General features: G+C 57.2%; 1 protein-coding gene across 7 annotated transcripts in view; it reads right to left on the reverse strand.

Moving 5' to 3' along the window:
- Positions 1-352: 352 nt before the first annotated feature.
- PACSIN2 (protein kinase C and casein kinase substrate in neurons 2) overlaps positions 353-13,155 on the reverse strand; it is a 132,078-nt gene continuing 119,275 nt past the window's right edge. For 5 of the 7 annotated variants that reach the window (XM_078076709.1, XM_078076707.1, XM_078076708.1 and 2 more), the window contains 6 exons: positions 12,909-13,084; positions 11,110-11,249; positions 8,284-8,392; positions 6,030-6,152; positions 5,400-5,596; positions 353-2,091 (listed from right to left, as the gene is read on the reverse strand). In XM_078076709.1, coding sequence (XP_077932835.1) covers positions 1,979-2,091; positions 5,400-5,596; positions 6,030-6,152; positions 8,284-8,392; positions 11,110-11,249; positions 12,909-13,084 — 858 coding nt within the window. In that variant the 3' untranslated portion in view covers positions 353-1,978. Of the gene's footprint in view, positions 2,092-5,399; positions 5,597-6,029; positions 6,153-8,283; positions 8,406-11,109; positions 11,250-12,908; positions 13,085-13,155 lie in introns of all 7 variants that reach the window. The other 2 variants (XM_036088351.2, XM_036088361.2) reach the window with 2 other exon arrangements.

Here is a 13,155-nt window from a genome sequence, read left to right on the forward strand (position 1 = left end):
CCAGGGCCCAGCGCACAGCAGGCGCTCAGGGAATGTGTTCCAAGAAGCCCAGGTGATGGTCTCCCATCTGGGTCCTGCTGTTTCGGTGTCGGGGGGGGGGGGGGGGGAGGAGGCGGCAGCGTCTACACCGGGGCAGCCCGGGCCACGGTGGAGCGGGTTTCGGGGAGAGGGGCCTCTGGAGGGGCTCGGGCGCCTCACATCCCCCACCTCCGGACTGGCAGGGCGCAGGGCCCTTCGGGCAGCGGCGGTGCGCCCGGGATCTCGCCCAGCTCCAGGGATGGAAGACGCTGCCGGAGACACGGCCACCAGCGGACATGAGCGTGAGGGACGCACAGCTCGGGGACAGCGACACTCATGAGATCAACTGTTTATTGATTTTTTTTTCTAAAATACTATACATTTAAAGAAACTCCTAACTGACAAGACTTGACAATTTTTGGTCAATCTGTAGCAAAGGAATGAGGATTTCTGCTGGTAAGTTTTCATGACGAACGCAGACGCACATCCACTTTCCAAGCAAGACATCAAGCTCACTGGAAACATGGAGAAAATGCATAGCTTGTGATGGCGGCGGCCATTCCACTGGTGTCTGAGTTACACAAAATAAAGGTTTTCCCGCCTTTCCTCCCTCCCCCGCCCTGTGATTACAGTGTAGTTCCTGCCCCAGCACATCTGCTCCCGATGACTAAGGCCGCTCAGAGACCCCGGTGCTCTGGGGTGAGACCCAGCTTTCGTGTGCTCGCGAGGGACCGGGAGGGCTGGAATCTGCAGCTGCTGGAAAGACACGGGAGGTTTTACAGTGTTCTGCTACGGAAAGGACTAAGGCTGGTGGGAAGGTGGACCCACAGCTGTCCCCGCTCCAGAGAGGCCCAGGTCCGTGCCTGGAGCCCAGAGGAGGCCCAGCCGACCAGCCAGGCCTGTGCCCGAATGTCACAGTCTTCAAGCAGTTTACAAATTAAACCCACTGTCAAAAGCCGTTAAATCTCACTGAGACAGTAGACAAACTCTTTAGATTCTCTGACTATCAAATAATATACACAGATATACACCAAGACATGACAGTCTAATGGAAAGCATCTTAATCTACAGACGCGTGTGCTTGAGAAGTTAGTCTTCTTACTTTGTAACCTTTCAAATCACTGATAAAATTGTTAATTTGCAAGAATAAAGTTTTAAACACAAATAGAATGAAAATAGTTTTTAAATACGGGGACACCTGGAGTACTACGTAAGGTTATTTCCGGAACTCATGGCGGATGCCCCAAATGCACAGGGCATTCACACCAGAAACCCAGCCGGACGCGTTCCCACCTTTCCACCACCCTCTCGGGCCTCAAGCACCGCGTGTCTCAGGGAACTGCGGCTCTCGAGGCTTGCCCCAGGCCCAGCGCGGAGAGAGAGATTTCCTCAAGACCGGTGTGTATCAATCTGTGCCATAATTTAAGTATAAATGAATGGAAGAACAGGTATATAAAAAAGTATAACTGTACACAGCCTTTAAATTAAAAACCTCAACGTCTTCACTCAGAAAATAGCATGTAAGTTTGTTCATTTAAGTTGCGGGTGATGGGACGCGTCAGAGGAAGTAATCAGCGGAACAAGAATCAATGGAACCCACCATTGCTTCAGAGGAGAGGAGGAAAGACAAGGTCAAGAACAGACAGATCCATGATAAGCCGACACGCAGAGCGAGCAGGATGGGGGTACGGGGCGAGTCCTGTTGTACTGTCTTCCGGCGCTCAGACCTCTCCGTCTGCACGGCGCGCGGAAAGGTGCTGAGTCCCAGATGAAACGACCAGCTCATCTGCCTCTGAGAGACACCAGGAAGCCAAGAGCAATGGAGCCAGCACGTCTTGCAGGAAAAGGAGCGGACGCTCACACAGCCGACTGCCGCCGGGCTGCCACTGTCCAGGGCCGACGGCCAACGGAGCTCCCGGGACCCCCGCCTCCACTCGCCGCCAGCCAGCCGGCTGGCCCGTCACTGGATTGCCTCGACGTAATTGGCTGGGTACAGGCCGACCTGCCCGTTGTCCAAGCGTCCCTTGCACCAGCCCTGTTCATCCTCGTCCTCTATCTTGGTCAGCTCGTCCCCTTCAAGACAAGAAGCAAGCAGTCCTGGTGAGCAGGCGGGTGACACACAGACCACCCACCACCCGGTCAGAGTGCCCTGGCGGCTCAGCCCCCACCCCTGGCCCACAGAGGGCCTCTAAGTTGGGTGGGGGGAGCAGGCATTCTCTTGGGCCAGACGTGGTTATTTCTCTAAGTTGCATTTTAGCTGCTCTTTTAGCCAGCCGTAGGGGCCCCCAAGAGGTCTCAAGACCGCCATCTCGTTCGCGCAAGGACCCGAAAGCAAGCAGCTCCCACAGAGACTGCAGAATTCAATGCCACAGGCCCTGTGCTTCCCGACTGTTCCAGGCCAGGTCAGAGGAAAGCTTTCAGAGGGCCCATGCCTCCCCCGTCACCGCCCTCTCCTGCTGTCCCCCTCCTTCCCTCTTGATCTTAGATCTCTCTCCTCCAGCACTTATTGCTCTGCTGTGCCCAGCCCTCAGTCCTGCATTTATGTCCATAAAATTGCTGACCGGGTGTGTTCATTTAATCTGTGTCCAGAGTAGGCTGTGGGAGGGGTAGGGACCCCAGCTCAGGGCATTTATCCTCTGACTTAAAGAAATCAGCCCCTCTCAACACAGTGAGACGGAAGCCATCGGCAGAGTTCTGGAATCTCCCCATGGCTCTGTGTGTTACTGTGGTTTGACTCATCTCATCTGTTCAGACATGAAGGAACCCCGACTTCAGGCCGGGCCCAGGTAGTGGAGGAGGAACCCTGATGAGGAGGGACAGATGGAGCCCTGGTCCTTCAAGGAGACAGACAGGGGACGGAGACCAAAGGTGTGGTCAGGGCCGTGGTGTTGGAAGGTCCGGGTCGGGCATCTCCCACTCGGAGCGGACAGAGCAGTCCAGCGCTCTGGGGCTCTGGCCCGGGACCGTCTGCAGGGGCACTGTGGGAACCCCGTAGCTCAGGCCCTCTCGGGAGCAGGGAAGGGGTGGAAGACTTAGCCCCAGGACAGCTTTTGCCTTTTGTTCAGCTTGAAGCTTTGTACTTCTCGGGTTCCCTTTGCAGGCTTAGCTGCACTTTCTTCCCCAGGCAATTATGCCCTGCTTCGGCATTTCCCTGCCTCCGCTTCGTGCAGCAGCGACAGTGACGAAGGTGCCTGTGGGACCGGTTCGCAGGGCTGGGGCTCGTGGGCAAGGCGCCCTGCCCCGGGGCCTGGTTTCCTCCGCCGCCGACCGGGTGCTGGGAGGACTCAGTGTTGGAGCAGGGAAGGAGCCGGGTGGTGCCCAGCAGGCAGTGAGCCACCGGTTAGGAGAGCTGCGGTCACTCCCATGTGAGGGATGGCTTCTCCTCCTGCCATTGGGCCACTCCCGCAGCACCAGCCCCATGCAAATCTAACTCAGCAACGTCAGCAGTGAACACGGGGGGCGGAAGTGAGCGCCAAGAGGGGTAAAGCTCAGGGGCGCCTGGGTGGCTCAGTCAGTTAGGCATCTGCCTTCGACTCAGGTCATGATCTCAGGGTCCTGGGGTTGAGCCCCACGTCAGCCTCCTTGCTCAGAGGGGCCTGCTTCTCCCTCTGCTGCTTGCCCTGCTTGTGCGCTCTCTATCAAATAAATAAAATCTTAAAAAAAAAAGGTGGGGGGGAAGCTCCAACTTCTCCTGTCCTTCCTGCCCCCTGTGGGCCCCTGGACAACTGGCGTTTCTCTCTTCGCGCCCTTGCACACAGCCAGGCTCGCAGGTGCACGGCTAGACCAGCTCTGTGATGCTCACACGGGCTGGAAAGGGCCCCAGGGAAAGGCTCCACAGGTGCCCGAGACCCAGAGGAGTGGGGGGCACCAGAGCTACGGAGAGAAGAAAGCAGCGCTGGCCGGGGCGAAGAGCGCAGTAAAGATAATGGACAAAACAGACCTAGTGAACAGAGAAGCTTTCTAGCTGTAAAAACGTGAACCAGTGATTTAAAACATTGGTTTCAGTCAGACTGCTTTTAATAATTCACTCAGAGCAGGGGCGCCTGGGTGGCTCAGTCTAAGCATCTGTCTTCGGCTCAGGTCGTGATCCCGGGGTCCTGGGATCGAGCCCCGCATCGGGCTCCCTGCTCAGCGGGGAGCCTGCTTCTCCCTCTCCCTCTGCCTACCACTTTGCCTACTTGTGCTCTCTCTCTGTCAAATAAATAAATAAAATCTTTAAAAAAAAAATTCACTCAGAGCAGAAGGAATCATTTATGTCCATAAAATTGCTGACAAATCCAACAGATGAGACAGCAAAGGAATTAGAAATTATAATGACTAAATCAACAGACAAAGAAGGGGGCAAATGACCCCGAGAGGTCAGAAAACTGGACAAAGATGTGTGCAGGTGCATAAGAAATGCATAAGAACTTTCTACAACCGGCCAGGGACGCCTGGTGACCAAGCCTGGGCTTGAGTGTCTGGGGCCATCTGCCCGGCCCGCTGAGCACAGGGGCAAGGGGGCCGACGAGCACGGACACGGCCCTCTGCCCCACAGCCAGACGGACGCGGGGAGCTGCCCAGAGGTGCGGCCTGAGTGGAGGAGCACACTTTCAGCCTGCGCTGGTTGAGTTCTGGCCCGGCCTCCTGGTTTGAGGGGTGGATAGTGGATCTGGGGTGACTTCGAGGAGGGGCCAAGGCAGAAGGAAAGAACTTGGCTCTCTGTGGGCCCACTTTGGCACCAGGCCACTTGAGCTTCCTCTGACAGGCTCTGAGAGTGTTTTCAAACTGAGGTTTGAAAGTCATTTTGGCAAATTGGAACCAGCGTTTAAAAAAAGAAAAAAGAAAAAAAAAAAGACAAAGGCTAGAAAATCTGTGTGCACAGAGTTCCCATAATCTGGGTCCAGAGTGTTCTGTAAAACAGAAGTTCTGGGTACTGGCAACAAAGGTGTGCTGGTGGTAGAATGTACACAACGTGCCTACAGGGAGGAAGTTCAAAAGGCACGGCCCTAACACGAGGCTCCAGCGGCCCAGGTGACTCACCAAGGGCCCCTCTGCCAGCTGGGGGTCTCTGGAGAAAGCCTTCCCTTGGGGACCCGCAAGGCTGGCTGCTTCCAGGGAGCACCTGGGAAACCTGGCTGGTGCCGGTGACCAGCATCTCCTGCCCCAGCACCCTGCTGTGCCCAGCCCTCAGTCCTGCTAGGGGTGGCACCTTGGGCAAAAGCACCAGGGCACCTTCTAAGGTTTGGCACGGAGCATCTGTTGCTTTTGAAATGTGGGGGAAGAACCCATAAATGGAACTAGCAGGAATTTTCCAGACTTAAAAAAGAAAAAAACCCCAAACCTTCCCCCCAGCAGGTTGGAAGCATTCACCCCAGATGCCAGCCAGGGAGCCCACCTACCCGCCTTGAAGCTCAGCTCATCATGCTCCTGCCCTTCATAGTCGTAAAGGGCCCGGACCCGCACTTCTGTCCCCGAGGTGGCATCCTCGTCAAATGGGTTTGAGTCCCCGTTGGCATCCGTGGAGGAGAACGGGTTGTTCGATTCATCATCTGACCAGTCAGTGGGGTAGCTCTGGGTCTTCTCGTAGCTGCTCACGCTGCAAGAAAGGGTGGCCCCGGAGGGCCCTGAGCACGGGGCTGGCAGAGGCACGAGGCCCTGCCTGGAGCCGGCAGCCCTGGGGCTGGGCGGGGGCCCCCTTCCGCAGGAGCACTGCCCCTCAGCATCACAGCGCAGTCAGCCTCCCCGCAGGGCCACCCAGCATGCCCGTCTTCCTGCGGTGGTGTGCCAGGGCCTCGGCGAGGGTTAACGGAGGACAGAGAAAAAGCAACCAGAGATTGTTAATGGGTGCCCCCTCCCCCCCCACTGAGAAATCGAGAAGCCAGAGACTGTCCACCAGCTGGCAGCTGGGCCACCTCCTGCAGGCCTCATGCATTGCTTTGAGTGCCAAGGGGGCGAGAGCCTGGACAGAGAGAGAGGAGAGAGAGAGAGCGAGCGAGGTGGCAACCAGAGGGAAACGTTTGTTCACCAACTTTTTGGCCTTAATGTCCTCCTTCTCACTGACGGTGCTCCCCGTGTCGTCCTCATCCTCGAAGGGGTTGTAGCTGGACAGTGACTGCGCTGACCGTGCGGGGTTGCTCGGGACACTAAGGTCACTACCGGGAGAGAGAGAGCTTTCAGGGGACCCCAGCTCGGCACCCCACCCTGGTCCTGGGTGCTCCCAGCTGCAGGATCACAGGGCCAGGGTCTGAAGGGACAGATCGGCTCCTTGCCAGAGAGGAAGATATGTTGTTTGAGCAGAAAGAACGGTTTAGCAAAAACAGTGATATTTTGGTGGTTAAACACACTTAAAACGTCTAGGAGAGAACATGTCCACTTCCCCCTCCTTGCCTCTGGATACAGTCTACCCTGAACTGGAGACCCGGGCTGCGGACAGGAGGCTGCTGGAGCACAAGTGATGTCTGGGCTTGCCGCTCCTCCCCACCGTCCTCCCCACCTGGCCCCTACTCCTGACGCCGTGAGCTGGCAGCAGGCCTGTGGGGCTCAGAGGCTGGGAGGCTCGGAGCCGCTGCTGAAAGCAGGAGGGAGGCTCCTGGAGCTCCCCAGACCCCACAGCACAGCAGTCCCCTCCTGCTGACTACAAAGGTTCCAGCGGCCTCTTCCCTGCTTCTTCTGGGGCCAGAGCTTCCAAAATCAGCACCAAGGCCCGCCGAACAGCCCTTTGTAAGACATTAGGACCCCTTTCGTGCTCCAGAAAGAGAACATCCATCCGCATAACCGTGTCAGCTGCCTACTGTGTGCCAGGCCCAGAGGGGACGGACTGGGCACAACTCTGACTCGGGCCCAGGCTGCGGACTGACAGCCAGGACGCAGTGACCATAGGTGCCAGGTGCGGAACAAGATGGTAAAGAAGAAAGACGGGCCCCTACGAGCCGTGGCACCACACCATGGATTCAGTTGCAGGGCAGGGCTTGCGGAGCGCACACCACCTCCGGGCCTCCGAGTCAGGCTGCAAGCTGCTGACACTCAGAGCGCTGCATGGACGGCTCAGACAGAGCTGGGGGTGGGAGGAGCGGGGACAGGAGAGAAAATGCCTCAAATGCTACCACGGACCCCAAGTGGCCAGCAACTGCCTCATGGCTTCAGGTGAGGGGCACGGGACCCAAGGCTGCCCGCTGCCTACGCCTGAGCCGCATGTCTGAGACCACTAGGCCCTCCTCCCTCCCTGGCACCTTTCTCTTTCTGGTGCTAGGAAGCCGAATTTGTGCAGCAGCCCTGGCCTGCCTAGACTCTCCTAGACCCTCCTCCCCGACCCCTGCAGTGGTGTCTCGTGCCCACCCCCCAGGCCTGCCCCACTCACACAGGTACTAGCCTCATCCCTGGGACAGTGCTTACTGCGCTGGTCACTTCACCAAGCCCACCTGCCCAGACGGAGACACGGCAGCTGAACGACCACTGGCCATGCCTGGCCTGGGAGCCCAGGTAGGGGCTCCAGGGCCCGGGGCTCCAGAGAGGCCTCCAGAACCTGCGCTGACCCTCCTAGGAAACGGCAACCATGAACTGTATTATTACTTGTGGCATGGAAGCCTCTGGGCCCAGAGCCTGCGGGGCGGGAGTGCTTCCAGGGGGATCAGCTGGCAGCCTCAGTTCTGCAGAGGAGAGTAACACCTATCTGCTGGGATTCGGAGGCCTGGGGGCAGGCCTCGTCTAGCACACACTTTCCAGGAGGGTCTAATGACCTCAGTGCCACTTTTTCTACCCAAACTTGGTTTCAGCAAACAATTAAGTCAGAAGTAAAATAACCAACACTCTCATCAAAGAGGTGACTTGAAAGGGGGGACACTTTGATCTCCTGCACTGCCCCCCCCCTCCCAAATCAGGCACCTGCATACAGGACAGGGAAGTACAAACCTGGCCGGGATACCTGAACCTGCCCAAAGGATGGCACTGACAGTGACCTCCGCCTGCCAGCGTGTACTACTGGGGACACACAATGACCAGGACCTGACATCACCTCTTGCCCTCACTTGGGGCCCCAAGCATGTTTGTGGCAAAGCCTCCCTTCTCTGGATCTTTCCACAGCTCTAGCATTAAGTGATCCTCCCCAGAGAGGCCACTGCCCAGCGGAATTTGGACGCCCAAGGAGCATCATCTGGAACGACACCCGTGCGGTTCCCTGCAAGGCCTCACTGGGGAGTCTCCCAGGTATCCGGGCTAGGAGCGTCCAGCCCACACAGAGGACCCGGGGGACCTATCCCAGGGGACGGAAGCTGCCCCGGCACCCACCTGCTGGGCTTGTTCTGCAGAGCCTGGTCACCTGTCTGGTTGATGCCTGTCAGGGTGACGCCATCAGCAGCCTTCTTCTTCTCTCTCCGGCTGAGGGTTCGATTCAGGTCTGCAGACCATTCCTGGGCAGCAGGCACCGAGGGAGAGAAACAGGAAGTTCGTTTGTTTGAGGCCACATCAGTCTAACACACCGGCCAGCTGGCCAGTGGCCTGCCCTGCACACTTCGTGACATGTAGCCCCACGGCCTCAGTCTGCCTTGTTCCCCAGCCGACCTCAGGTTCCTGGCACCCTCCTGCTACCCCCTCCTCACTGCCACAGGCGGGGACTCCAGCCTGTGGAGGCCCAGTCTCCAGAAGGAGAGTCTGAGCAGCCAGCACTCAGACGTCCAGGAACTGCCCCATCCTGCCCCGGCCCCCAGGGCACTAAGCCTCCAGCCCCCTCCGGCCAGCAGGGGTCGCCAGAGGCCTCACCAGCTGTCCCTGAGCCTTCCAAAGTAGACAGGAGCCAGTTCCCAGCTTTCCCTAAACTGTTTCTGGCTCCCAGCGGGGCAGGAGAGCTGGCCGCAGGGCCTGAGCAAGCCTCCGCCATGGGGACCGCACCATGGGGTGCACACACGACAGGGGCCGGGTGTCACATGACTGGGGGGGCAGGGAAGCTAGCCCACCACGCGGGTCTCCAGGGATCAGGGCCCTCACTGGCAGCACAGGCTGCGGGACTAACAGAGCAAAGTAAAGCGCTGACCTCCCCAAAGGTTTGCCAGTTTCCCAGCACGTTAACAGCTTTTATCGACTGCACTGAGAAACAGTGGAAGTGGGTTAAGGAAAGAAGGGGCTATGATATCATCTCCCAGAAAGGTGTGTGCATGCACATGGTTAATGAATTCTCCCTCCCGACCCCACCCTTCACCAAACAACCTTAACTGAATTAACCCTTGGTGTGACTGAGTCCACAGCTTGGCCTGGGTTAAAGCCATCTTAGAAACATCAAGAATAACCTGCCAACTTGTGAGACAAGAAAACTGAGGCCCAGAAAGAAAAGGTGACTTGCCCAGAGTTGGTGGCAGACCTGGGCCCCTGACTCCAGACCCTGGTCACCTATTTGTTTATTAATTATTTTCTCAACTGACATAAGTTGACTCAGAGAGACTGTGTGAATATAAACTTGTCCTGACTGGGCAGCACCCCAGGGCCCATGTGATCTAGCCCTGGCCAGCCTGGGAAGGAGGGGCTGGCTGTTAGTGTGGACAAGGAACAGCAGAGAGCACGGCTGCCCCAGTTCTTTCGCTGGCCCGCGGTGTGAGAACCACGCTGTGGACCCTCCACACCCACACACCCATGCGGGCCGGACACACACTGCAGGAGGTTTGGGATTATACATTAGCCAGAAAATAGGAACTTACTTCATCCTGCAGCATGTAAAATAAAAACAAATAATTTTATTAGAGAAAGTCAAGCATGATCCTCTAAGAACCCTAAGCACGAGCCACATGTGGGCGCTGCTTTCCAGCCTGCAGGATCCACAAGAGAAGGGCCATGGTGGGCTCTGGCCGTCAGACAGCCTGTCAGGTCTTCCTTCCCAGACTATTCCATTCTCTGGGTATTGGTGGACAACCCTAAGGGCCCGGGGGCAGGGGGGGGGGGGCGCGTTTCGCCGGTGGCTTCCCGAGGCCCTCCGGAGCAGCACACACCACATGCCAGGTGAAATCCTGCTCTGTGCGCAGGACACACCAACTCGCTTCCTCCCGGGCACCACTGCCGGGGGCGGGGGGGGGGCTCTGTGCTCTCCCCTCTGGGACACTTCCACTACTCTGTCCCAGTGCCCCCGTGGAAGGGGCACAGTCCTGTTGGGAGCAGATATCCTAAAGACGGAGCAGGGGGCGTGCTCAGCTGCAGGGACCTACACTGCCATCGGAGCAGCTTTCTTGAGAAGAAGCTCCAGAAGACAGAGGCGCACATGTGAGGACAGACACAACTGTGGACTAAGATGGGGCCAACGGCCAGCATGGACCCCCAGCTGCTGGAGGACATGGGTGCTGTTGTCACCCCCATTTTATACACGGAAACGACCTGCTCAGTGTCCCACAGCTGCCAAGTGGTGAGACCAGACGTGAGGGCAGCCAGTGCCCTGGTGGCCACCGAGGCACGGGAAGCCCCTCGGCCCCCACACAAGGCACCCTCCCTGGAAGGCAGCTGCCGAGCCTTTCCTGGCCCCTGCTTTACCACAAGGTGGGGAGACCCCTGCCCTCAGAGAAGCGGGTGGCAGGGCCTGGTGGGGGTGGGAGGGGCAGAGGGGGCTGGAAGAGACCCGAGATCCCCAGGCCCTCATATTTTGCATGTAAAGATACTGGAAGCTTGGACCCATGAAATCAGGAAAAGAGAAAAGTTAATTCTGAACCAAAATTAGCTGAATGTACTGCCTGAAACAAGGAAAAGTCCCTCATGCGAAGGGTAAGAAGAGCTACACATAACCCGCCCCCGCCGCCCCCCCCGGACCCGAGGCCGCCAGGCCTGGTGTGCCCTGTGACAGCCCACTTCGCAGCCATCCTGCAGGCTGCGGCAGGGAACCGGCGGCTCCCGGGACTCACCCTGAGAAGACAACGCCGATGGTCAACAAGCGACCATCCAAGTTCTTAATGAGAAAGAACATAATCGCACCTTCACTGAGATTCAGAAGGCCCTTCAGGAGTGCCCTCAGGACTTTCAACATTGACCTGGATCCCAGAGTAGCCATGCTTAAAGGCTGCCTCATAAGCAGGGCAAAGGCCAACACTGGGTTGGAAGGAAAAAGATTGCATGTGTCTCAATCCTGTGGGCCCAGGGGGTCACGGGCACAGCCTCCTCTTACCTCAAACTGTGGCCAGTTCATGGACATGCCTGGCCCGTGGTTGGCTCTGAACCACCTCAGGTCCTCCACCGCATCAGCAGCTTTGATGCTCTGCTCCAGGTCACGGTAAATGTTCTTGTAGCTAAATCAGACAGAGGAGATGCATGACTGTCCTGGGAGGTAGGGATGGGCACTATTCACACGGAGGGAAGGGCAGGTGAAGACAGAGAGAGAAGATGGCCGTGTGACGGGGGCGATGTGTCTACAAGCCAAGGACTGACAGCAGACAGACAGCTGCAACGATCCTCCCTGAGAGCCTCAGAGGGAACACGGTCCTGCCAACGCCTTGATTTCACACTTCCCACCTCCAAACTGAGAGAGAGAATAAACTTCTGCTGTCATAAGCCACTGGGTTCTGGTACTTTGTTCTGGCAGCCCTCGGACACTACTCGGCCGTCTACTCCCCAGGCTGGCTTCGAGGGCTCAGGCCGGGCATGCCAGCCGAGGTCGGGCATGTACACCCCACCCCAGCCAGCCGTGTAGCCCCAGGCAAGTCAATCCACTACAACCGGCCTCAGTTTCCCCGTAAGACAGGGAACAATGCCACCCACTTTATAGACTGTCATAAGCATTAATTAAATCCTGGCAGAGTGGCTGTACAGTAATTGTTCCTTCCCGCTGTACTGTGCAGGAGACAAAGAGAATGTAATTTCCTACGAACGAGAAGCCTTAGCTTGTGAGTCATTTCTACGTGGCTCTGAGATACGGATGACTGAAGTCCACATCCATGGTTAGCCCAGACCTCTGCCCCTGTGAAGGCACCACAGGACCACAGACAAGGCAAATGCAGGAGAAATACCACAGCCTCCATGTCATGATCCAGAGCTGAGTCCGAGGGCCTGTGCTGTCCAAGGGACCCCTGAGTAGTCAAGGGCTGAGCAGGTAGCTGCTCTAAGAGGAGGGGCCTCTGGAGGGGCTTCGAAGTAAGACAGTCTTGAGGACAGGGCACACCAGCCCAGGAAACATAGAAAGATGTTCCTGGCTTCATTTCAAATACACCAACTGTGGCCCTCCCTTCCTACCTGGACCTAGACTGTTGTACACAGAGCCAGCAGCGCATGGGCCACCTTACTGCGTGGCCCGAGGCTGCCCAGCTCAGGCCAGCAATCAGCCGTCCCAGGCGGTGGGGTGCCTGGCACAGGCCGACCACGCAGCTGCAGACAGGCTCAGCACAAGGTCCCTCGCTGGGCAGGAGGACTTAACCAGGGACTTAACTTTTTTTTTTTTTTTAAAGATTTTATTTATTTATTTGACAGAGAGAGACACAGCGAGAGCAGGAACACAAGCAGGGGGAGTGGGAGAGGGAGAAGCAGGCTTCCCGCCGAGCAGGGAGCCCAATGCGGGACTCGATCCCAGGACCCTGGGATCATGACCTGAGCCAAAGGCAGATGCTTAACGACTGAGCCAACCAGGCGCCCCCCCCCCTTTTTTTTAAAGATTTATTTATTTCTTTGAGGGGGAGAGTGGTGGGGGGCAGAGGGAGAGAGAGAGAATCCCAAGCGGACTCCCCACTGAGCACGGAGCCCAACACAGCGCTTGATCTCATGACCCTGAGATCGTGACCTGAGCTGAAACCACGAGTCAGATGCTTAACCGACTGAGCCAAGCCGGAGCCCCCAGAGAGAAGATCTTCTGACGAACACTGCCATCCCAAGTCTGGAGAGCAATGATCGAGCTTTATTCAGAAGCAACTTTCCACTGACTTCATGGTGATGTGCTCTTTCTCTAAATGGAAACTCACCTGGCCACGTTTGACAGGTCTAGGTGCTTCTGAACCTCCAGCAGAACTTCCCGGAAGAAGCGCAGACGCTTTTCCTCAAAGTGCTGGCACTGCTCAAACACCTGCTCCATGTTCTCCATGTACTGCGGCGTGCCCTGGTCCAGCTCCTTCAGGGACTTCTCGTACTTCTCTCTGGTCTACAAGAGAATCCGGGCACAATAGGATGAAGGTTCATTTCCATTCACCCTGGTTCCCTCTGACGGAGAGA

The sequence above is a fragment of the Halichoerus grypus genome, chromosome 6 (genome assembly GCF_964656455.1).
Source record: "Halichoerus grypus chromosome 6, mHalGry1.hap1.1, whole genome shotgun sequence".
In the NCBI taxonomy this organism is placed as follows: Eukaryota; Metazoa; Chordata; class Mammalia; order Carnivora; family Phocidae; genus Halichoerus; species Halichoerus grypus.